The following is a 26,161-nucleotide window of genomic DNA, read 5'->3' on the forward strand; positions in this document are numbered from 1 at the left end:
GCTAAGGTTTTCATATCTGAAACCGTTGCAGGTTGGATTAAAGGATTTGTCGAGGGTGCGACCCATATGGAGACCAAACCTGGCTGGAGGAGTGTGCTGAGAAAGGAATGGAAATTTTTCTCAACCGAGAAAAAAGTCCATAACAAAGGATGTTTATGGGGATAGATGAAAAGTTGTAAGATGGTAGGAGACAAACTATCTGTTTGCCAGAAGGCAGAAATAGACAGGGATGGGTTGCAGTTGCAGAGGTACTACAGGAGTACAAGGAAACGTGCTGGCTGAAAAAAAAAAGTTAAAGCTCTGGGGGTGGAGAAGAAGTTTCAGGAGTCAGAACAACATAAGGGGAATCAGGAGATAACGATTTGCAGGTGCTGATGGCGTCCCAAAGTTCATTTTGAGAGGAAGTAAGGATGATTGGAGCAAAATGTTGACAGTGACAGCAAAGAAGAAGGTTGAGACTGGAAAAGGATTCTTAACAATGTTATGATTAGAATTCCAAATGTGGATTCGGCTGTGATTTTTCCTTTCGATTACAGTAAATCTGTTCTGGATATTGGAAATTCGAAGTCAGAACGCATGACTGTTGAAACTTCGGAAGGTGCAGTGACAGTGGCGAACTGGACATCTTCTTGCAATGCAATTTCAATACCTGGAGGGAGTATGATCTTGAAGGTCTTTGGTCTGCCTTTTAACTTATGGTTGGATCAAGTCTTCGATAAGCTTGCAGGTCCGTGTGGTGGAGTTTTAGAAGATTTTTGCATTGTTGACCTTCACGCAGTGAAGATTACAGTTGCAGGAGAAGAACGAAAAAAGGCCTGCTGTAATGCTGATTACGAGAAGAAGAACGAAAAGGGAGAAGAGGAAGAAGAACAGATGTTTTGAGACAAAGATGAACAAGGACAGCAAGCTGGGCCGGGCTTTAGTGGGTCCACACGTGATATTCTCGGGGAGCACGTGGATTTAAAAAAGGGTGATGAGATGAGCTTGGAACAAATGGACTTAAAACAGAAACTTAATAGTGGGCCTAGAAGGGGTAAATAAATTCGAAGAGTGGGCCTAGCTACGATGGGGGTTTGGCCCAAAAGTATATTGGGGGTAAGCAGATTAAAGAGGCGATAGAGAAAGTGGTGACAGAAGAGGCCGATTGCGAATTTGCGATGCCGAAGGATTTGTTAGGAGAACGGCAATGTTCCTCCCTAAAAATAAGGTTCCAGCGATGATTTGGGAGGACGGGGATGTAAAAAGAAGTGCGGAAGAGAAGATGGGGGGGGGGGGGGAGGACTCAGGTGGACTGTAAAAACAATCATTTGCATCATGAGGAAGGGGAGGATGACGAAGACAAACAGGATATCACTGAGGTTGAGGGAGGAATTCAGGAAAGAGATGGAAAGGATGATTGGGGAGAGAAAGCGATAGTAGGAGAAGAAGAGAATGGCAGAAAGACAACTGAGGTTTTACTGAAGAGGGATGAAAATAAAAGCAGAAGAAGAGGGTGAAATCAGTCAAGGGGATGAGGTGGTTGGGTCTTTACGAGCAGAGGAAATGAGTGCGTTGGAAGAATTAGTGGGGAAGGGAGCAGGAAAAGTGGAAAAATATTTAATTGATAAGAAAAGAGGGGAGCAAGAGTCAGCCAATCAGGGATTGAAGAAAAGGGAATGGAGGAGGAAGGACATCAGATTGGAGATGGAGTTCGAATTTACAAAAGGAAGAAGTATAGAACTTTCCCCTTAGAAGAAAGTAGAGAAGGAAGTTCAGGGAAGCATGGTGAAGTACTTATGATGGATGAGGTCCATGAGGTAGAGAAGAATTGTGATTTAGAGAAAGTGATAAACAAGGAAGTGGAAGTCAGCAAAATTCTGGGGCTATTCTTCTTAGGAGGGGAGGAGTTCGCCAAGGAAGCATTCAGATTGGTAGAGGAAAAAAATGGGGAGAAAGAGAGTAGTGCCACTCCAGTGCTTGACGGAAATTCTGACAATTCTGTGAAGGAAGTGATTGTTGGAGATGGCAGGGCGACTAGAATGGTGGGGATGCTCTCAAGAAGGAGGAGGATTTATCTGAGGGGATGTTGATTTCAGATAGGGGTCAAAAGCCGGAGGGGAGTCTGGAAGAAGCTGTGAAAACACTTAATACAGTTAGGAGATTCAGAACCCAAAAGAACAGAAAAAGTCAGCGGCAAGTTCCAGTTCCAAAAGTCCTTGCACGGATAAAAGGAGGCTTATATGGCATTGGGCCTAATAAGCCCGTCAAAAAACACAAATGATCAGATAAAAGGTGAATAGAAGAGTGTTCTCAAAAATCTGATAAGAAGGAGGCTTATATGGCATTGGTAGGGTCTGGCTTTTGCCTTAGTGTTGCAGTGTGGTTTTCTTTTTCTTCTTTCTAGCTGGGTCAAGGATTATTGTTTGGGCTGGTTTGTTGGGCTTGGGGTTTCTTTGCTTGGTATCTATTTTTGCTTCCCCTCGGGTGATTGCTTTTCACCTTCCTCTGTAATTGCTTTTTTTTTTTTTATTTAATAAAATTTTTATTTTATCTTAAAAAAAATCCTAGTGTCATAGCAAAGATTACTTCCTTCCACCGATGAAGTATATAATTAAATTCCAGGTCTGCTGCTCTCCACAATAAATTGAACTTGTAATCGATCAAACCACCTCTGCTAACACATTAACAGACAACATCACTATTCTACTTCAATAGACAGCATCAGACCAATCATCTTTCACCTGTAATATTACCAAATAACAGTCCTCATTGAACTGCCGAGTGGAGGGAACTAATCCACAACCAAACACACTTCAACACCACCAGACAGAAGAATATATACCTTTTTTTCTGATCAGATCACCTGTGGTAACTCTGAGACTTCCTCTCTATGTTCAGAGAAAAGAGAAAAGAAGGAATCAAGATCATTCCAAGGTCCTTGATGGTTCTCTGATATCATGTAACACAACCTGATATTAGTCTTAAAATAAATAAAATATAAGAGAAAGAAAGAGGAATGGGAGAGTTGAGAAAAAAGAGAGAGAAGAATAGAAAGATTGATGGGAGTTAAATTGACCTCTCCCATCTACTGTACATTTATATTTGTAATAGTAATCTCAAGTACAACGACCATACTACCCTTGATTACAAATGAACTGACCAAACTACCCTGTGACCTATACATAATACTTGTAAAGGACTATAACCAGCATATTTTCTACCTGACTTTGAGTTGTCTTAGTGCGTTTGAATTGTAAAAAGCAACATGCAGAGACAGGGAGCATAAATTGATCAATATTCTCTACTAAGAGAAAACTGTAAGATATTCAGTACCAAATATGGCCCCTTTAGTTGATAAAACGTGAATCATTTGGCTCAAATTTTTGTACATGATGTATATACTCCAAGCTATAGGTTATGATCGTGGAATGGTTGAGGTTGGACTTTGTTGGCAAAGATACCTCTGTTGAGAAGTTTGCTTTAATATAATGGGAATAAATTATGATATATTTCTGGAATAATTTTTGCAAATGATGTATGCAGGATGCAAATGAAGATTCAAAATCTGTAACAAAGGCTGTTGCCATGAAGGGTAAGATATTTCCTCTTACATGTTCTGTTTAAGCCTCAAAAGTTTTCGTTACTCTTTAATTTTATACATTCTAGTCATTCAGATGAATACTTTCAATCAAATAGTTAACATTGCCACTTCTGAAATGGTTTGAGTGGAACTGAAGGAGTTCTCAGTATCTGCATGTCTTGGATTGATGATAATCTATGCTCTGTTAAGAAAAATCTAGTGTTTTAAAAGTGAGAGGTGCAAGAAAAGCCCAAGCGCCTTGTAGGTGCAAGATGATACACATGCATGGACAAAGCAAAGCATAAATGTTTGGAAAATTAAAAAAAAAAAAACCATTAAACATTAATACATAAACATAAGTACATAACATATAAAACAAATTCAAAGTGAAAGTGAAAGCAAATAGGTATGGATTAAATCATATTTTTTAAGTGCTCAACAATTCATACATGCAAGACTCACAATGCGTTTGTCTATCTACTAGTTGCATTACTTCGAGTAGCTAGTGTGATATTAGATGCTGTTGTACTGTGTATTTAGTGATGCACGGGTATTATGGTCCGTTCACATTGTGTTATGTTCTATCTAATAAAATAGGGAGTAGGTGCCACCCACTCCATACTTTTTGGCTTTCTATTCCTTTGCTTTCTCTTCTTCCGTTTCTCTTCTTTGTTCTATGACTGTTATCATAGTATTGGAGCAGGTTCAGACAGGGATTTGATTGATCTCTCTTTCCTTTGTTCTATGATAACTGTTATCATGTTATCATGACACTCCACTAAGTTGCACCCATCTAGCTTCATCATCATTATTTGAAGGGTATGGATTCACCAGTCCCCACATACCCACATGATGTAATCTTCGTGTCTTTCAAGGCTGCCATCCTAAATTCATGACAATAGTTCAAACAAATAGTTCTGATTTCAGAGAAGAAGAAGAAGAGAAGAAGAGAAGAAAAAGGTTAGAGAGGCAAAAAGTGTAGGCTGGTGGTGCCAGCTTTATATTTATGGTCTAGGGTAGCCAAACATAATAAAATAAAGAGAAAAGACAAAAGTGCCCTTTGCGGCACATAACTACTTAATATTACATCACTCCCCTTCAGGTTGGGGCATAGTTGCATAGATAACAATCATCCCCAACTTGTCACAAAGATCATAGTGCTGCAAGGAGTTTAATCCCTTGGTGAGAACAACTGCAAATTGTCCTTCAGAGCTGATATATGGAGTGCACACTTCTCTTCTCCAGTTTCTCTTTGATAAATTTTTATATACTTCAATCTGTTTGGTTCTATCATAGAGAGCAGGATTGACTGCAATATTCATAGCAACCTTATTGTCACAGTAGAGTGACATGGGACCATCAAGGGGAAACTCCACTTCACCTAATAGATTTTTAATCCATAATATTTCAGCAGCTCCATGGGACATGACTCTGTATTCTGCTTCTGCACTAGATCTGGCCACTATACTTTGTTTCTTACTTTTCCAAGTAATAAGATTTCTCCCCACAAAGGTACAATAGCCACTTCTGGATTTTCTGTAATTCACCAAACCTACCCAATCAACATTAGTGTAAATCTCAACTTTCATATGTCCATGCTTCCTGAAGAAAGGTCTATCCTTGGAAATTTCTTCAGGTACCTGAGAAAAGGCCTATCTTTGGGTTCATGCATGAACTAACTAAGGACTCCTAGCATATGCAATATCTGGCTAGCCATAGATAAGTAGTCTCTGAGTCTATTATTTATATCTATAGGAGTATTAGCCGGTTTGGCCCTAAGCTTTCCTGTATCTTTTAGGAGATCTAGGTTATACTTCCTTTGAGAGATGAAGATTCCCTATTGAGAGCGGGCAACTTCAACCACAAGAAAGTAACGTAGGGATCCTAGATCCTTCACCTCAAACTGAGTGGCCAAGAACTTCTTTACCCTCTGAATCTTTGAGATGCAATCACCAATGATAACTATGTCATCCACATAAACAATCAAGGCTTCCGTTCTTCTTCGTTCCTTCTTCACAAAGAGAGTGTAATCAATTTGACATTGTTTAAAACCCATTTGTTGAACTGCCTGGTGAAATCTGCCAACCAAGCCTTTGGTGATTGTTTGAACATAGAAAGATTTCTTCAAATTGCATACTTTTTGTTCACTGCCCTTAGAACAAAACAAGGTTTAAAATGTTGATGTTGATGGAAATGTTGCTCACCCAAATAAAGGACAGATGTCAAAATATTGGAAATGTTGAATGGAAATATTGTGAAAAGTTAGACATTGGGGAAATATTGTGAGATATATGGAAATATGCACTAATATTTTATGAAATGATAAAAGAAACTTAATTACACCTTTTATCATATTCCAAACCATCAAAGAAAGCCAAGAAACTAATATTCAGCCTCAGAACAAAATGATGAACAACGAAGTTGTCCTATAGATTTCAACCATTTAATATTTTAACATTTTATTAGCATGAAATAATATCACATGCATGCATCTCTTTTGGTTCTAATAAATAATTAGAATAAAATCATATAAACCATATAAACCTTTAAATATTTGTATTATTATAAAATATTTTATTTATGCATTTTATTTTCTTCTAATAATTAATTACTTTAATCTTTTTGATCCTTGATTGAGAATCTACAATATTACCTCATCGAAATTTTGATCCTTGATTGAACCCTCAAAATTTTCAAAACCAGAACTAGTAAGCAAGGGAAGAACTTAAAATTTTGTTTAATCAACACATTTTCTTCTTCTTCCACCTTTTATCTTCTTCTTTCCTATAACAAAAGTAGGGGTTCAGCCCCTATATTTTTTGAATTTTATTTCCTTTGTTGTTTTTCTTCTCATAAAATGTTGATTTTCTAGACTTAACATGAAATTTATACTTCTCTTATGAAAATTATGAATAATTATTAAGGAAAGATGGTTATGGAACCTAGGGAACTACCCTGAGATATATGGTTTTACTTAAAAAAATCCATGGCGCCCACCTAGGCGACTAGGCGACAAGGCGCTCCTTGTCACCTAGCCTCGCCTTGGCACCTTGAAAAAAACTTTGTCCTAATTTTTTTATGGGCTGCTTCTGCTTGGAGTTCATACTAATTCACAATTATATCCCTATTAAGCTTATGTGATTACAATGATTTGAATTAATTAATGGATGGCTAAAATACCCTTAACCATGTTATCATCTCAACCTTAAACGGTCCAGATCTGAAGCTATTTTAACTTGCTTCCTTCAATTTCTTTCCCAACTGCAGACCTTCCCTTTACATATGATACACATGGTTATGGATATAGATGCACCTGGGTATTGTATATTGAAATGATTTTTTGAAGGTGTAACACTGTTTTCAAAGTTGAATAGTTTGCTATATTGTCTTGAAAGAATCCATTTATTAGCAGTATAATCTCACTTGGTTGATCTGTTTTGAACTCACTAATTAGGAAGGTTTCATTATGTGCAGCAATCAAGCGGCAAATGCAGAAAGATGTGGATGAAGTTGGAACAATTGCTCGTTTTGTAAAATCAAAAATTGAAGCGCTTGATAGAGAAGTAATGCGATTTATTCCATTCCTCGTATTTATTTTCTGTGGTTGAATGTTCTCTTTTCTGAGAGGGGGTTGTTGGGACATACTCAAACATGACATTCAAATGGTATTTAATGATTTTTTTTTATTTGAGATGGGGGGTGATAAATCCGGGTTTGAATTCTACATTCATTATATTGGTCCCAAAAGAGAGTGGTGCAAACCATCCAAGAGAGTTCAAACCTATCATCTTGGTAAACAACTTATTTAAAATTATTATCTAAGGTGCTTTTTTGGAGGATTAGAGTTGTGCTTCCTTCCATCATTTCTCCTAATCAAGGTGCCTTTGTGAAGAACGGGAAAATCATTTATCAGATTTTAATTGCTAATGAAAGTGTAGAGGTGTAGAGTTGTAGGGCAGTAATGTCTTTATTTATATTGCTGTTAGTGTCAGTAAGTTAAGTTAGTGTCAAACTGTCAATAAGTTAAGTTAGTTATTTCTGTTATTATTTTAAGTTGCTGACATGTTATGTTGGTAGGGGCAATATTGTAAGTGTACTTTTTTAAGTTATATATATATATATATATATATATATATATATAACTGAGTGGGGCAACAAGCCTATTCACTCTCTTCTCTGAAATCTCTCTTCGTCTTCTCTCTTCTCTCTCTCCCTATTCCATTCTTTATTTTGAATTCTCATCTAGAGTAGAGCTGATCTCAGTCTCTACTAGACAAGTTGGTATCAGAGCCAACCTAGGGTTTCTCATGAGAACTTCCTAGGGTTGGAAGTTTTAGCAAGATTTGGCAATCGGCTGGTTCTTGGAGATCATTGGCAGGGTGCAGCACCTTTTCAAGAGCTATTTGGAATCTTGGAAAGAGTCCGGTGATCTGGAAGAATCAGAGAGAATGAAAGAAACTAAAGATTAGGGTTTAAACTGAGGATTGGAAGTGGCGGCCAGTGTTTTCTGGGTAAGATTCAAATTTTTCTTGAGATCGACTCCAATCAAGAATTGATCAGAGTGATCAGGGAGGAGCGGTTGCTTTTTTTTTCCTGATTTCTTCTGATTTTTTTTAGGGTTTTCTTCAGTTCTTTTAAAACCCTATTAGTCTGAAACCCTATTGACTGTGATCAAGTTTTGGGTAAGGATTGATCCTTTTCAGCATTCCAGATTGGTTTGTAATGAGTTTTTGAAGATTATCAGACCTGTTTCAGATTTTCTAGGTGTTTGCTTGACCCCTTTCAGCTTCCCAATTCGGCTGTTAGCAGTTTTAGGGTATCATTTACCCTTATTCAGCATAAAAACCAGTTCTTTGTGATAAATTCTTGGTAGATGTGGCAGGAGCTGAGTTGAAAACTCAAGGGGAAGGTGTTTTCGGGACTGGAAACATGACTGAAAGTACTTTTTAGATTACCACAGTGGAGTTTGATGGATCAAATTACTTGGAGTGGGCCTAATCAGCTTTGATGGCCTTTGGGGGTACAGGGGAATTAGGCTATGTGATGGGAGATGTGAAGAAACCAGCCAAGGAAGACCCATTATATGCCAAATGGATTCAGGAGAACTATTTGGTCATAACTTGACTGTGCAATTCAATGCAGCATCATATCAGCTGAAATTATTTATTGGCCAAAACTGCCAAGGAAATTTGGGACATCATGAGAGAAACCTATTCTCAACTACTTAATGTCGCTAGGGCCTATGATGTGAAGTCAATAATTTTAAGCAGGGTGAGAAACCGATCTCAGTTTACTTCTCTACCTTGAAGTCTTTGTGGCATGAAATTGATCATCTGGAGATAGTGGAAAATCCAGAAGGATGCACAAACATACAGGAAATAGGTTGAAAGAAATAGAGTTTTTGAATTCCTAGTAGGTCTAAACCCAGAATATGACATTGTGAGGCAGCAACTTCTCACTAGAGAGAGTGTGACCTTGTCTTAGGCTTATTCCTTAATCCACAGTGAAGAAAGTAGGAGAAAAGTTATGCTACAATATTAGCCTATGGAATCAGCCCTAGCAGCAGTAAAACCGAAGTTTGGGGGTGACAAAGAAAGGGATATGAAGAATTTGTTTGTGATCATTGCAAGAAATCGAAGCATACCAAGGATACATGTTGGAAACACTATCCACATCTATCTAGTTCCGGTAAAGCTCATAAACAAAAAGGGGAATGCTAATGTGGCAACTATTACTAATGGTGCTTCATCCTCTTATCACAAGAACCACACCCCTGGACACCTTGGCTGTTGTCCGAGCTACCCTAACTCAGTTGAAAAGTGAGGTTGGCACTTCAGCACTCTCATCTCAGCCACCAGCTACATCTGTTCCTTCCACTTCTGCATTTGCTCATTCAGGTACTAGGGCTTCAGCATTTCATGCTTCAGCCCCAGGTAACAATAAACCTTGTTGGGTTATAGATTCAGGTGCATCTGACCATATGACTGGCTTATCCTCATTGTTTAATACTTATTGTTTGTCCTCAGGCAGAGACAAAGTGTCCATCGCTAATGGCTCCCTTGTTCCAATATCTGGCAAGGGAGACATTAGATTGTCTGATGCCATTTCCTTGTCCTCAGTTTTGCATGTTCCTAAACTTAGTAGTAACCTGCTTTCAGTTAGTAGTATCACTAAAAAGCAAAACTGTTCAGTGACTTTCTTTCCTGATCGGTGTGTTTTTTAGGATTTGGAGACAAGGAAGGTGATTGGGATTGGCTGTGAGACAAATGGAATCTACTTGCTTGAAGGGTATTCACATGGGGAAGATAGAGAAGTGGGGAGGTCACTAGTTTCTCAGTCTGTTAGTCAAGTTATGCTTTGGCATAATCGATTAGGTCATTTGTCTTTTAGATATTTGAAGAGTTTATTTCCTAGTTTGTTTAAGTCAGTTCAAATGTCTAGTTTAAAATGTGAAACCTATGAACTTGCAAAGCACTGTAGAACAACTTATTCTTTAAGCAATAAAAGAAGTAATATTCCTTTTGAAATTGTGCATACCAATGTTTGGGGACCATATCACATCACTGTTATGGGGGGATATAGATATTTTTTGCTGTTTGTCAATGACTACACTCGTTTCTCATGGGTTTATCTTATGTGCTCTTGAGACGAGGTCCCTACCCTAACTCGGATTTTTCATCAGATGGTTCTGACTTAGTTTGGGGTCAAAATCAAAACTTTCAAATCCGATAATGCTAAAGAGTACTTTGCAAAACCATTGGCTTCATATCTCCTTGATCATGGGGTTATCCATCAGAGTACTTGTCCTCGTACACCTTAGAAAAATGGGGTTGCTGAGAGGAAAAATAGGCATATATTTGGAAGTGGCTAGAAGCACTATGCTGACTTCCAATGTTCCCATATGTTTTTGGGGAGATGTTATTCACATTATTGTGTACCTCATTAACCAATTTCTTCACGGGTCCTTGACATGAGAACTTCATTTAGCCTATTATGCCCTGATAAAGACTTGTTTACCATTCCTCTTAAGACCTTTGGATGCACTTGCTTTGTTTAGATTCTTGGACCTCATCGCTCTAAATTTGATCCTAAAGCTTTGAAATGTATCTTTCTTGGGTATGCACAAAATAAAAAAGGATACTGCTGTTATGAGCTTGTTTCTGGGAAACGGTTTGTTTCTATGGATGTCACATTCTTTGGGGATGTACCCTATTATCATAGAGTTACTTCTTGGGGGAAAGTAGTGAGATGGGACCTCATTCATCAGAAATTCCATTACATGTCCCAATCATTGAAGGGGAGTGTAGTGAGGAAGCCTGTCAAAGATGTTGGGATTTGAGGGTGTATCACAAGCGGTGGAGGCAGGTTGATTTTGGTCATCAACAATCAAGGCCAGTTCCAATTCTCTTTGCGGCTCCAGATTCAGGTACCACAATCCATTTATCCCTTGCTACAGATGAGATACCTTCCATGCCTCCCATTGTTGAGCCTTCGCCTTCTCCTTTGGATGATCTTGATCTTCCAATTGCACTTTGTAAGGGGAAGCGCCGCTGTACCTCATCTATAGCCCATTGTATTTCTCAGTTTCTTTCTTATGATCACTTGTCTCCGTCCTATAAGTCCTTTTTGGCATTTATTGCTACTATTACCATTCCCAAAACAATGCATGAAGCCTTGTCAGCACTTGAGTGAAAGGATGCAATGAAAGTGGAGATGGACGCTCTTCTAAAAAACAATACATGGGGGTTAGTTGATCAGCCTAAAGGGAAGAAACCGGTTGGGTGTAGATGGGTGTTTACAGTGAAACATAATGCTGATGGCTCTGTTGAAAGATATAAGGCCATATTAGTTGCAAAGGGGTTTAGATAGACATATGGCATAGACTATTTGGAAACTTTTGCACCGGTAGCCAAGATGAATACTATCAAAGTTCTATTATTCATTGCAGTAAATTTCTCATGACCATTATTCCAGATGGATGTCAAAAATGCCTTCATCAATGGTGATTTGCAGGAGGAGGTGTATATGGAGTTGCCTCCTAGATTCTATAATGCAATAGCGCGGAAGAAGGTTTGCAGATTGAATAAAGACTTATATGGATTGAAACAATCTCCTAGAGCATGGTTTGATAGATTCAGACAGGCCTTTGAAAAATTCGGCTATGTATAGGCCCAGTTAGATCACACTCTTTTCATTAAGAAGATGGATTCCTCCTTGACTCTACCTGCTGTATATGTCGATGACATTGTTGTGACAGGTAGTGATACCCGTGAGATTGACTCTCTTAATCAATTGCTTCATCAAGAGTTTGAGGTCAAAGACCTAGGAGAGCTACGATATTTCTTGGGGATTGAGGTAGCACTATCCAAACATGGGATTTTTGTCTCCCAAAGGAAGTATGATCTTGATCTTTTGGAAGAAACTGGAAAACTAGGAGTTAAATTTGCTGACAAACTATTGAATAGAATTATAGGATAAGTGCAAAAGGTGGAGAGCCCCTTGAAGACAAGTTTATGTTTCAACGGTTAATTGGGAAGCTTCTTTATGTTTGCCTCACATGACTGGACATTTCTTATGTTGTCAGTGTTGTTATCAAGTACATGCATTCCCCCAGAACCACTCACCTTCTTGCAGTTGAAAGGATCCTTGCTTATTTGAAGAGATGTCCATGCGAAGGCATACTTTTTGTTGGTTCGGCTGTTTTTTAGTGTTTATGTTAGTCATATTTGTGTTTTAAGTTCTTAGTTATTGGGCCTAAACTTGTTTAATGTTTTATTTGTTTTATTTATCTAGGTGTCCCATCACTAATCAGGGGAATTCTAGTCCATTCATGTAATATTATTTTATAATCATCTATATAAGATTGTAGGGCCAGCTGAAGAGTTTATGCCGCCATTCTCAAATCTTCTTCTTCTCTTCTTCTTCGGCTGCTGTATTCCAGTAACATGGTATTAGAGCACTAATCCATCTGTTGATTACAGCCACCACTTTTTCTGCTCTTCCCTATTCCTTTCTTTCTCCTCTCTCTCTCTCTCTCTTATCTTGGTCGCTGTGAAGAAACCCTAGGGCTGACCGTAGAACACAACAAGGTTTGTATCTAGGGTTTCCCTTGGTTGTAGGGCCCAAGGGGAGTTTGTTCCAGCAATCGATGCCCTACTAGACACCTTGCAGCAGGTAGTAGCCATTCGACTACTAAGAGAGATCTGTGTGGAACAGATCTAGGTGGAAGGACTTTGACAGTCCTAGTACAGATCGTACGGGTGATCACAGTCTATTACAGCAGAAGTCAAAGCCCAGTTTAGTCCAGAAGAGTTCAGCACAATACAGAGGTGGATTGTCCTTGGTTTCAGACCTGTTACACGGGGTTCTCAGACCTGCAACGACTTTGGTAAGTCTGGAATAGTGTTCTTTGTACTGAGTTTTCAATTGTGATCACTGTAAGAGGAAGGAGATGTCTTCAATATCGGGAGGTGTCTTCTAGGGATCATAGAACTGGTGGGAGGTTTCATAATCTGGAAAATCCAAATCTGCACAGCTTGCAGATCACCAGCGTATTGTTGGATGAATACAATTTCAGAGAATGATCCGTTTCAGCCATGCTCTTCATTACTTCCCGGGAACTTACGGGTTATCTAGATGGACAGAAGAAGGAACCTGTAGTGGGTAGTGCGGAGTATACAGTATGGCGTAAGGAAAATGCTACTGTTATGTCCTGGATGCTTGCTTCGATGACTTCAAGAGTGGCCAGGACTGTTCAACACTTTCCTACTGCTGCTAAGATTTGAGAGAAGGTCTCTAAAACTTATGGACAGAGAAAGAACAATGCTAGAATTTATAGGCTGAACCAAGACATTGCTGCATTGAGACAAGGAGATATGACAGCTGCCACGTATTTTGAAACCCTAGAAGGACTATGGGAAGAACTTGATCATCATCTTATTCTTGATTGGGAGAATGCAAAAGACAAGGAGAGGCATGATAAACAAATTGAAGAGGGTAGAGCCTTTAAGTTCTTGGCTGGCTTAGACCCAATGTTTGAGAGCATAAGGTCTCAAATTTTGGGAAGGGATGAAATGTCAGATTTACGTCATGTCTATTATCTAGTAAGGAATGAAGAGGTTAGAAGGAAAGAGATGCAAGTTGACACTCAAACACAGCCAGCCGAACAACCTGTTGAACATTCAGCCCTGATTTCTTCAAACCAAAAGGGGAGCAAGCATTCAGACAAGAGGCATCTTAAGTGCTCTCATTGTGGTGGTGAAAGACATGTAAAAGAGACTTGTTGGGTTCTTTATCCTCATTTGAAACCGGCTGCGTTAAGGAAAGACAAGAAGCCCCAGAAGAATCAAACAGCAAGTGGGAATCATGTTACTAGTCACAGTGGTGATAGCTCGAAGAACACATCTACATTTGCATCTTCTGCCACGGGACAGACTGCTAATTCCTCCACATCCGGATCCTTGGGTTTCACTACTGATGAGGTAGAGGTCCTTAGTCGGGCCTTAACCCGTCTAAGGACTAATTCCCTTGCTTCGACCTCTCTTGCCAGATCAGGTATTGTCTCTGCTTATAGTACAACTAGTTCTATAGAGTCTACTTATTGGATTTTTGATTCTGGTGCAACTTACCACATGACACACATGTCCTCTTTATTTTCTTCTTACCAATTGATGTCTGGCCAAGATAAGATGAGAGTTGCTAATGGTTCCCTCTCCACCATCTCTGGGAAAGGGGGAGTTAACCTAAAGCAAGAACCTCTCTCTTAAATCGGTTATACATGTTCCCAATCTTACTTCCAATCTCTTATTTGTTTCGAAGCTTACCAAGAATTTAAACTGTAGCATAACTTTCTTTCGTACTCATTGTGTCTTTTAGGATAGATTGACGAAGAGAACGATTGGGAGCGGTCATGAGTGTGGAGGCCTCTACTATTTTGATGCAGACATAAGTTCGGCCTTACAATCATCTGCTACCAGTAGTCAGAATAATGAGGAGTCAATAGCTAGGTTACACTTGTGGCATGCTAGACTAGGTCATTTACCTTTTCTATCATTGCAAGGGTTGTTTCCTGAATTATTCAAAGGTATTTCAAGTCAAAGTTTAGTTTGTGAAGTGTGTCAATTGTCAAAACAATGTAGAACTCTTTATCCAATTTCTAGTAATGAAATTCAAACTCATTTTGATTTGGTTCATTCTGATGTTTGGGGCCCTTCTCCCCTTGTTTCTGTGGATGGTTTTCGTTACTTTATCAGTTTTATTGATCACTACTCACGATGCACATGGATCTACTTGTTAAAAGGACGTGATGAAGTGCCACGGATAACCATGGCCTTTTGTAAAATGATTGAAACTCAATTCAACAAGAAGATTAAGCAATTCCGTTCAGACAATGCTGCAGAATATTTTGAAAGATCCTTGAACCTGTTCATGGAGGAGGCTGGCATGATACATCAGTCATCTTGTGCTAGTACCCCTTTGTTTCGAATGCAACTACAATAACCCGAACCAGGAGAGAAGGAAGAAGAAGATGAAGAAGAAGAAAAGAGAAAGAGAGAACAGGAGGGTTTAGTCAAAACTGATTCGTGCACTGTTCATTCGACCCCCAAATGTTTATTAAGTTCTAATAACCTTTACAAAGACTAAACTGCCCTTACGTAAGTGTGGGCAGAGTATCTCTAATAAAACTGCCACATAAGCAAGGTACTTAACAAACATGAGATGACTAAACTACCACTATTCGGCTCACTTTAACACTCCCCCTCAAACTGGAGAATATATGTCATATAATCCCAGCTTGTTACATAGATAGTTCACTTTCCCTGAGCTTAGAGCTTTGGTAAACAAATCTGCCCATTGATCATTCAAGCCCACATGTTCTGTGTTTATCTCTTCAGCAAGGACCTTCTCCCTCACAAAGTGGCAATCAACCTCTATGTGCTTTGTTATCTCATGAAATACAGGATTGGATGAGATATGGAGTGCAGCTTGGTTGTCACAATACAGTCTCATAGGTTTATCCATGTAAAACTCAATTTCTTGTAGAAGATTCCTCAACCACACTAGTTCACAGGTAGTATGTGCCATGGCCCTATACTCAGCTTCAACACTACTTCTAGCCACAATTGTCTGCTTTTTACTCTTCCACGTAACAAGATTTCCTCCAAGGAATGTGCAATAGCCTGTAGTAGATGTTCTATCATTCACTGGGCCTGCCCAGTCTACATCTGTATACCCTACTACTTCAAGTTTACCTCCTGGTTTATACAATAGTCCACGGCCTGGAGCTCATTTCATATACCTTACAACTCTAAGAACTGCATCCCAGTGAGGTATACGAGGGTTCTGCATGAATTGGCTCACCACACTGACTGCAAAGGATATGTTAGGTCTCGTGATAGTCAGATAGTTCAGCTTCCCCACTAGTCGTCTATACCTTCTAGGATCTTCAGATACTTCTCCTGTATCACTGCTCAACTTAACATTTGGTTCCATAGGGGTCTCACCCGGTTTTGCACCTAACAGTCCTGTTTCTTCCAATAGATCAAGAACATATTTTCTTTGGCACAGATTTACACCTTGTTTTGACCTAGCAACTTCTATTCTTAAGAAATACTTTAATGTTCCAAGATCTTTTGTTTGGAATTGATTTTGCAGAAATACCTTTAGTTTGCCAATCCCCAATTTATCACTGCCAGTAATGACAATATCATCCACATAGACCACTAATAGGATCTTCCCAGCTTCTAAGTCATAGCTGAACACTGAGTGATCAATCTGGCATTGCTTCATTCCAAAACTCTTCACCACTTCACTGAACTTCCCGAACCAAACATGTGGCGATTGTTTTAACCCATAAATTGCCTTCTTCATTCTGCATACCTTACCATTCTCCCCCTGAGCAACAAACCCAGGTGGTTGCTCCATATATACCTCCTCCACAAGATCATCATGGAGGAAGGCATTCTTTATATCAAGTTGAAATAGAGGCCAATCATACATAACTGCCAGGGAAATTAGTACACGAACAGAACCAATCTTAGCCATCGGATAGAATGTCTCCATGTAGTCCACTCCATACAACTGTGAGTAACCTTTAGCAACAAGTCTTGCCTTCAGACGCTCCACATTACCATCTGGCAAGTATTTCATAGTATACACCCATTTACAACCCACGACATGCTTACCAGGTGGGAGAGTAGTAAGTTCTCACGTTTGAGTATGTTGAAGAGCATAAAGTTCCTCCTCTATTGCCTGCCGCCATCCAGGTGAACTAAGAGCTTCTTGAACATTGTTAGGTATGGAAATAGAGGACAAAAGTGAAACAAACTGGCGATGTGAGGTAGGAAGACGAGATAATGAAACAAAATTGTTAATGGGATGGAGGGTAGAATTGCGTTTATCTTTCCGTAAGGCAATGGGTAGGTCAAGGTCTGAAGGTTCAACAATAGGAGCCATGAGAGGATCTACAGATGAGGTAGAAGCTGGAGGAGGGGCCGGTGTCGTTCGACGTGTATACACTTGTCGGATTGGTGGTCATTCGGTGGTGATCTGCACTGGATGAGGTGATGAGTCTACTCCAACAACAACATCTGGAACTGGATCACTGACAGGAAGAGGAAGAGGAAGTACGGGTGGAGACGAAGGTGCTTCAAGACTTGAGAAGGGGACAGACTCAAAAAAGGTGACATCAGGGCAGACATAGCACTTCCAGGTAATGGGATTATAACACTTGTACCCTTTTTGAGTCTGTGAGTAGCCAAGGAAGACACATTTAATTGAATGTGCATCTAGCTTGTCTATTCCAGGACTCAGATTGTGGATAAAGCACACAACCAAAGACATGAGGAGTTAATGGGAATGGAGATAAAGTGGGAAACATGATAGAGAAGGGGGACCGACCATGAAGGATGAAAGAGGGCATCCGATTAATGAGAAAACATGCAGTGAGTACAGCATCCCTCAAAAACCGTTTAGGAACATTCATGTGATAAAGAATAGACCGAGCAGTTTCAAGAAGCTGACGGTTCTTCTGTTCAGCTACCCCATTCTGTTGAGGGGTGAATGCACATGAGGTCTGATGAATAATGCCATGCTATTCTAAATACTGTTGAAATGAAGTAAGAAAGTATTCACGACCATTATCTGAACAGAGAATTTTGATTGGAACACCAAATTGTGTGCATATTTCAGCATGGAATTTTTGAAAAATGGAAAACAATTCACTTCTTTCTTTCATTAAATAAATCCATGTCATTCTTGAACATTCATCGATAAAGGAGAAAAAATACTTGTACCCATTATAAGACTCTATTTTGATTGGACCCCAAACATCTGAATGAACCAATGAAAATGGACTCAACATATGACTCTCAACTCTTGGACTGAAGGACACACGACGATGTTTCCCAAACTAACATGACTCACATTGCAAAACTGACAAATGACTCAATGACGGGACCAAAATCTTGAGAGCCTTGAGAGATGGATGTCCTAGTCGGCAATGCCATTGTAGAGGAGTAAGTGAAGTCTGAAGAGCAATTGAAGATCCACCACCGTCAAGATAATACAATCACCAGCTTCATGCCCCCCACCAATTTTCTTTCCCGTCTTGAGATCCTGAAAAACACAAGTGGAAGGAAAGAAGGTAGCAAAATAGTTAAGAGCTTTGGTTATTTTACTAACAAACATAAGATTGAATGGAAACTTAGGTACATATAAAACAAATGATAAGGGCACAGAAGCCATGTCAACATTACTAACACCACAGATGGGAGATGAGGACCCATTGGCAAGTGTAACAGTTTGTGATGTGGAGGTTTCAGAAAGAGAAGAGAGCACACCTAGAGTCTTGGTCATATGATCTGAGGCTCCAGAGTCAATAATCCAGGGAGGGGTTTTAGATGACATGCAAGCAATACCTGGTTGGGCAAATGTGGTAGTGGTATGCTATGAAGTAGTTTGAAGGAACCGTTCATACTCATCACGCGGTACACTCACCATCTACCTCCCAGAAGTAGATGTAGCTGTGGGAGGAGTTCGGTCTGCCTGTTTACTGTCACTGATATCAACATCACTTGCTATAGCATGATTAGCCCGTTTAGAGAGAGGGCCATGTAGGTCGTAACAAAAATTCACTGTGTGTCCTTCCCTACCACAATGGGTATACTTCCTTGTAGAGTTATTCTTCCCTTTGCCACGACCTCCTCCTGAGTCACGATCACCCCGACCAATCATGGAACTACCACAGCCTCCTCTGGGAGCATGACCTCCCTCTCTTGTACTATGTCCACCTCCTCTAACTGTCACAAGTGCTGATCTATCAGACTGTGTGGAGTTCTCTGTCTGTCCCAAAGAAATTCTACGAAGCCTTGAGAATACTTCCTCAAGTATAGGAAGAGAAGAGCCCCCTAATATTTGGGCTCTAATTGGTTCATACTCCGACTTCAACCCCACTAAAAATCTTGTAACATCTAGTTGTTCCCTTTGTTGTTGTTGAACTTTAATATCTGGAGTGAGGGGATGATAGACATTGAGTTCATTCCTTATATTCTTCATGTAGGCATAGTATTCTTCTAGTGTTTTGGTTCTTTGTTGTAAATCAAATTAATCCTGATAAAGCTGATATACTCGTTGTGTTATCTTGTCCAGAATATAGCTTCTTAGCATGCTCCCATATATCTTTAGCCGTATCAAGGAACATGAAGTTGGCACTAATTTTGGGCTCTATACTATTCCACAACCAAGTCATGATTTGAGCATCTTCATGTTCCCAATCATCAAACCTTGGAGAGTCAGCCGGTGGCTTCTCATCTTTTACATGCTTCAGTTTCCTCTTTGCCTTGAGAAAAACTTCCACAGATTTAGCCCATGGAACGTAGTTTTCCCCATTCAGTTTAATTGAGGTCATCTGTACCCCTAGGTAGTCGGGGGAAACCACCACACTAGGTTTCTGATCATTGTACCCATCTCCTATTGCTACCATTGTACTCTTTCAGAGTTGCCTCTAACCTGACTTCTCAGCTACAAGCTGACTAATGTTATTCACAGTTTGATATTTCAGTACCTATTGCAGCCCCTAAACACAACAGTGAGAGCCCACACCTTGTTCTTATTCACACTACTGCTGTCTTCACAAACCCACGAACCACATAAGCATCAATTTAGCACTCACTAATCACATGTAGGCCCTCTTACAACCACTCAATAGAAGTTGTGCACCACAAGCTCCATAACACAGTCAAATCTGCTACACCTAGTTCAGACTTGTTTAACACATTTAAGAGGGCATTACACAACCACAAAGAACTCGGCTAGGTCACTGCATTACACCTTACACCACTCGGTCACCTGCAGCAGCTCTAACCCACTCAACCACTTACAGCAGACCCTACACCATTCGGCTACTGTACACAACCCGTTCTAGGGCAACAATGAACCTAGTTTTCTAGGTTCTAATCAGTACTAACTGATTCTTGGAGGTTTCTACCCAGAAATACCAGCAACACAAAAGGACTAGATAGCCAACCTTCCTTTGAGAGTATCAGCCAACCATTCACTGCTGAAATCACTTTCCTTGATGAAGAAGACTGTGCGCAGCAGAGAGAAACGACTTGTGATGTCTCAGACCTAGGGCGAACCAGTTCTCTCCATTAACTAACCAAAAACGAAGAAGAAGGTGTCACGAACACAGTTGAGATGCTTTACAAACGGAAGCAGGTCAGGAACCTCGCTCTGATACCATGTTTCAAATGCAGCTACAGTAACCCAAACCAGGAGAGAAGGAAGAAGATGAAGAAGAAGAAAAGAGAGAGAGAACAGGAGGGTTTAGTCAAAACTGATTCGTGCACTGTTCATTCGACCCCCTAATGTTTATTAAGTTTTAATAACCTTTACAAAGACTAAACTTCCCTTACTTAAGTGGGCAGAGTATTTCTAATAAAACTGCCACATAAGCAAGGTACTTAACAAACATGAGATGACTAAATTACCCCTATTCGGCTTACTTTAACACCCTCAACAGAATGGGGTTGCTAAGCGCAAAAATAGGCACTTATTGGAGACCACTCGAGCTTTATTATTTTAGCACAAGGTTCCCAAGCACTACTGGTCTCAAGCCGTCATTACCGCATCATATCTGATAAATCGGATGCCATCCAAGGTGTTGGGTATGAAAACTTCTTTCTTTGTTCTCTGCCCTAAACTTCTAGATTTTCCTCTTCCATCTAGAGTCTTTGTTTGTGTGTGTTTTATACATGTAAATGATCCAAAGAAGACCAAGTTGGATCCTAGGGCTACTAAAGGAATCTTTCTAGGGTACTCTCCTACACAGAAAGGTTACAAGTGTTATGATCCTGTCACCAAGAAGAAATACGTCACAAAAGATGTGGTATTTTTTGAGTCTTACTCCTATTTTCATTCTTCCCAGAATCCTCTTCAAGGGGAGACTAGTGGGATGGAAGAGGATTCTTCTTCCCCCTCCTTTTTTGTGCCTCTTTCTGTCTCAGGCCTTCCATCTTCTCCTCCTGATCCTCCTAGTTGTAGCATCCCAGGTGAACCTAGTGAGGCTCCCATTGCACTTGTTATCACTTTTGATGTCGTAGATGTTACTGAGGACACCAGTAAGCAACAGAAAGATATAAGAATCACCTACAACAGAAGGAAAAAAGACCCTCTAACTCATGGCAGCAATCAATCGGACTCGGATCAATCTGCCTCAGCAACTCCAGGTAATCCTATCACTCATACTTCTGATTTGGATCTCCCCATTGCTCTTCGTAAGTCTACCTGTTCTTGTACTATCCGACACACCATTGCTGAATTTGTTTCTTACTCACGTTTATCTCCTCGTTATTATTCCTTTGTGTCTGCTCTCTCCTCTGTGCATGTTCCTGCTAGGTACTCAGAGGCAGTGTCTGATCCAAGATGGAAAGAGGCTATGAATGAAGAAATGAAAGCCTTAATGAAAGCAAGGACTTGAGAATTAGTGGATCTACTAGAAGGGAAGAGCACTGTGGGATGCAAGTGGGTGTTCACTGTAAAGCATAGGGAGGACGGGTCCATTTAAAGATACAAGGCCAGACTTGTGTTAAAGGGGTTTACTCAAAAGGAAGGGATCGATTACAAAGAGACCTTTGCTCCAGTCGCGAAGCTCAACACAATCCGGGTCTTATTGTCATTAGCTGCAAATTTCTCATGGAAGCTACATTAGTTGGATGTGAAAAACGCTTTTCTAAATGGTGATCTACGTGAAGAGGTATTCATGGATCCTCCACCAGGTTATAGCTTTGATGGGAAAGTATGTAAACTAAGGAAAGCATTAAACTAAGGAAAGCATTATATGGCCTTAAACAGTCTCCTCGTGCTTGGTTTGAGAGACTTTGTGGGGCCATGAAGAGAGTGGGATACACTCAAAGTGGTGCAGATCATACTTTGTTCATAAGGAAACAGAATAGCCAACTTACGTACTAATCGTCTATGTGGATGATATGGCGATTACAGGGGATGATCTGGAAGAGATAAAAAGATTAAAGGAGTTCTTGGTTTCTGAGTTTGAGATCAAAGACTTGGGTCATCTGAGATACTTCCTTGGAATTGAAGTTGCTAGGTCACAAGAGGGTATCTATATATGTCAGTGGAAGTATGTCCTTGACCTTCTAGGGGAGACATGTATGATGGGGTGTAGACCGGCAAATACGCCAATAGAACAGAACCATGGTCTACAGGAATCTGTTGGTGAGGACTACCTTGATAGAGAAAGATACCAAAAACTGGTAGGGAATTTGATATATCTGTCTCACACTCGACCAGATATTGCTTATGCTGTACATGTTGTCAGCCAATTCACGCACTCTCCAAAGATTCCTCATATGAGAGCAGTGGAAAGAATTCTTAGGTACTTGAAGACTTGCCCAGGTAAAGGAATTATGTTCAAAAAACACAATAAAATTGAAATTGAAGCATATATTGATGCAGATTGGGCTGGCTCTGTTGGTGATAGGAAGTCTACTTCTGGGTATTGCATGTTTCTTGGAGGAAATCTGGTTACATGGCGAAGTAAAAAGCAAAATGTGGTTGCTAGATCAAGTGCAGAGGCTGAATATCGAGCTATAGCTCATGGTGTTGTTGAACTGTTGTGGCTTAGTACCCTTCTTGGTGAGCTCGGGATAAAGGTCAAGTGTCCTCTCAGGCTGTATTGTGACAACAAGGCTACCATCAACATTGCAAATAACCCAGTGCAACATGATAGGACGAAGCACATTGAGATTGACCGACACTTCGTTAGAGAGAGAATTGTCTCAGGAGAACTCTGCATTCCTTATACTCCTTTCGAGATGCAGATTGCATATGTATTAACTAAAGGACTAGCTTCAACGAAGTTCTCAGACTTACTTGGCAAGCTAAACATGACTGACATCCACACTTAGCTTGAGGGGGAGTGTTGGTTCGGCTGTTTTTTAGTGTTTATGCTAGTCATATTTGTGTCTTAAGTTCTTAGTTATTGGGCCTAAACTTGTTTAATGTTTTATTTGTCTAGGTGTCCCATCACTAATCAGGGGCATTCTAGTCCATTCATGTAATATTATTTTATAATCATCTATATAAGATTGTAGGGCCGGCTGAAGAGTTTATGCCACCTTTCTCAAATCTTCTTCTTCTCTTCTTCTTCTTCTTCTTCGGCTGCTGTATTCCAGCAAACACTTTTCAAGGATAATGGTCACATGAAAATAGAAATCCACACAGATGCTGATTGGGCTGGGTGCATTGATGACAGGAGATCCACCTTTAGGTATTGTTCCTTTATAGGAGGAAATCTTGTCTCTTGGAGAAGTAAAAAACAAAATGTTGCTGCTCATTCCAGTGCTGAAGCTGAATACAGATCTATGGCTAATGGTGTGGCTGAAGTCTTATGATTGAAATCTCTATTTGAAGAACTGGGTATTGCTTATGAGAAGCCTTTGATGTTATACTGTGATAATTAGGTTGCTATTAATATTGCATAACCCGGTTCAACATGATAGAGCTAAACATATTGAAGTGGATCGACACTTTAACAGAGAGAGTTGCTTCTCAAGAAGTGTCTTCCATATACTGCCTCTAGCGTACAACTTGTTGATCTCTTCACTAAGGTAGTTCCCAAGACCAAGTTGGAGAGAGACTTATGCAAGTTGGGAATGGTTGATATCTACTCCCAACTTGAGGGGGAGTGTAGAGTTATAGGGCAGTAATGTCTTTATTTATATTGTTGTTAGTGCCAGTAAGTTAAGTTAGTTATTTCTATTATTATTTTAAGTTGCTAACATGTTATGTTAGTAGGGGCAATATTGTAAGTGTACTTTTTCAAGTTATTATATATATATATATATATATATATATATTATTTTAAGTTTCCTTACAGTTGTTGGGAAATTAAAGTATCTCACTATCAAATAGCCTGGGACTAATAATTTCAAGTATTCGGAGTGGTTACTAGAAGATGCACAGATGAAAACATAGCTGTGGAAATCTATGGAGACAAATATCAGTAGTACTCTTATTACTTGGATATATCAGTTATTTCAATCATTCTTTAACTTACAATAGGGAGATGAGTCTCTTGAAGATTACTACTCTGATATGGTGAGCATTTGTGAGGAGCTTCAAATACCATCTTGTTATCACGATGCAACTGTTATGGAAAAAGCAAGGAAAGGACTTGTATGTGGCTAAATTTCTTTCAGGAATTAATCCTAAAGATGAAATTATGAATTGGTGAGAGCTCAAATATTAGGCGGTATAGAGCTACTTGAAATGGGGGATGTATTTTCTATCGACTACGGATGGCCAAATTATCTGAATCCATCTAGTCATTTGATCAAGCAACATTGGTTGTATCTGGAAGTAATGGATGGGGGCATTGTAGTTATAGAGGAGGTTGTGGTCCTCTTGAAATTTCTAGTGGTAGAGGTGATAATGGTGTTCGAAGTTGTTGTAGACGAGGCAAGAATGGTAATGCTAGATTTTGTACTCATTGTGGGTTGGAAGGACATACAATTGGTTATTGTAGAGATTTGTATGGAGTTCAGTTTTGCGCACATTGTCCTCATGAGGGACATACTGTGGAGTATTGTCATCTGTTGAAGAAACCAAGAAGCTATGCCAACCAGGTCACCTATCCAAATGATGTATCACAGACAGACAATTGCTACAAACAATCAATCAAATGGGGAGACAATGTCTATTTTTAAGGAAGAATATATTCAGTTGGTTGTAACCTCATCTTCCTCCACTTCTACTCATAAGTCTTACCCAGACATCAGGTATCGGGTCCACCTATCTTCTCCTACCTCATCATCATCTCCATACTAAATATGGAGTTACTCACAAGGCATTAGTGAATTGAAGCACTTTCTAAAAGAGATTCCATACTAAATATCGGTTTTTTTTTGGCATATAAGTGATGAGATCAACCACAGAGATCTCTCTATCACAACGTAAGTATATGCTGGATCTACTTGAGGAGACAAGTATGATGGGGTGTAAATCAGTTGCTAAACCCATGGATCCCAATATTAAGCTTGTTTCATATTAGGGCAGTTAGTTGATTATCTCGGGCAATACAGGAGACTTGTAGGGAAGCTAAGTTACTTGACTATCACTTGTTTAGACATCTATATTGTAGTGGGGGTTGTAATTTAGTTTACGAGCTCTCCACATGTCCCACATCTTAAAGTTGTGTACCATATCATAAAGTACCTTGAGGGATCACCAGGTATGGGAATAATCTACTTAGATAATGGTCATTTGACTATGTCTGGGTTCATAGATGCTGGTTGGGTTGGATCACCAATGGATAGGAGGTCAACAACAGGGTATTGTATGTTTTTAGGTGACAATTTTATTTCCTGTAAGTGCAAGAAACAAAATGTTGTAGCTAAATCAAGTGTAGAAGAGATAGGGAGGGTTAATAAAAAAGTGGAGGATAGGAAGAGATTGGGTAAGGGTGACCCATCTACAATTTACAGACGACATCATAATTTTTGTGAATCTCTTTGAGTAACAAATTTATAGGTAAATCTTAGCAAGAGTGTGGTTGGTGGAATCAATTTGAGTCATTCTGAGATTGAAGGTTGGGCTAGGGAGTTAGGGTGTACTTCAAGTGGATGGCCATTGAGATACTTGGGGCTACCCTAGGAAGTGAATCCTAGAAGGTTGTCTTTTTAGGACCCGGTGGTGGAGAAATTTGAAAGGAAATTAGCGGGTTGGAAGAAAAACTATATCTCCTTGGGAGGTAGAATAACTCTTTTTAAATCCACATTGGCTAGTCTTCCAATTTATTACTTATCAATCTTTTGCATGCCTCAGGCCATTGTGAAAAAAAAAAAAAAAGAAAAAATAATGAGGGCCTTTCTATGGGAACCTGGGGAGGAAAAGAAAGATCACTTAAGTAGATGGGAGGTGGTATATAGGAGGAAAGGGTGTGGTGGGCTGGGGTTGGGAAGACTGAAGGAAAAGAATTGAACTCTATTAGGGAAATGGCTTTGGTGATTTACAGACAAACTTTGGCATTAAGTGGTAGTGAGCATTTATGGGCTTTCAGAGAATGGTTGGGATGCTAGAATATCT

General features: G+C 39.7%; 1 protein-coding gene across 3 annotated transcripts in view; it reads left to right on the forward strand.

The window, feature by feature from the left end:
- LOC148848964 (syntaxin-132-like) overlaps positions 1–26,161 on the forward strand; it is a 76,856-nt gene that overhangs the window by 3,489 nt on the left and 47,206 nt on the right. For 2 of the 3 annotated variants that reach the window (XM_088952315.1, XM_088952314.1), the window contains exons 4-5: positions 3,523–3,571; positions 7,034–7,122. In XM_088952315.1, coding sequence (XP_088808441.1) covers positions 3,523–3,571; positions 7,034–7,122 — 138 coding nt within the window. Of the gene's footprint in view, positions 1–1,539; positions 2,327–3,522; positions 3,572–7,033; positions 7,123–26,161 lie in introns of those variants that run through there. The other variant, XM_088952316.1, reaches the window with a different exon arrangement.

Source organism: Nelumbo lutea, chromosome 6 (genome assembly GCF_056320005.1).
Source record: "Nelumbo lutea isolate HS-2025 chromosome 6, American lotus-T2T, whole genome shotgun sequence".
Taxonomy (NCBI): Eukaryota; Viridiplantae; Streptophyta; class Magnoliopsida; order Proteales; family Nelumbonaceae; genus Nelumbo; species Nelumbo lutea.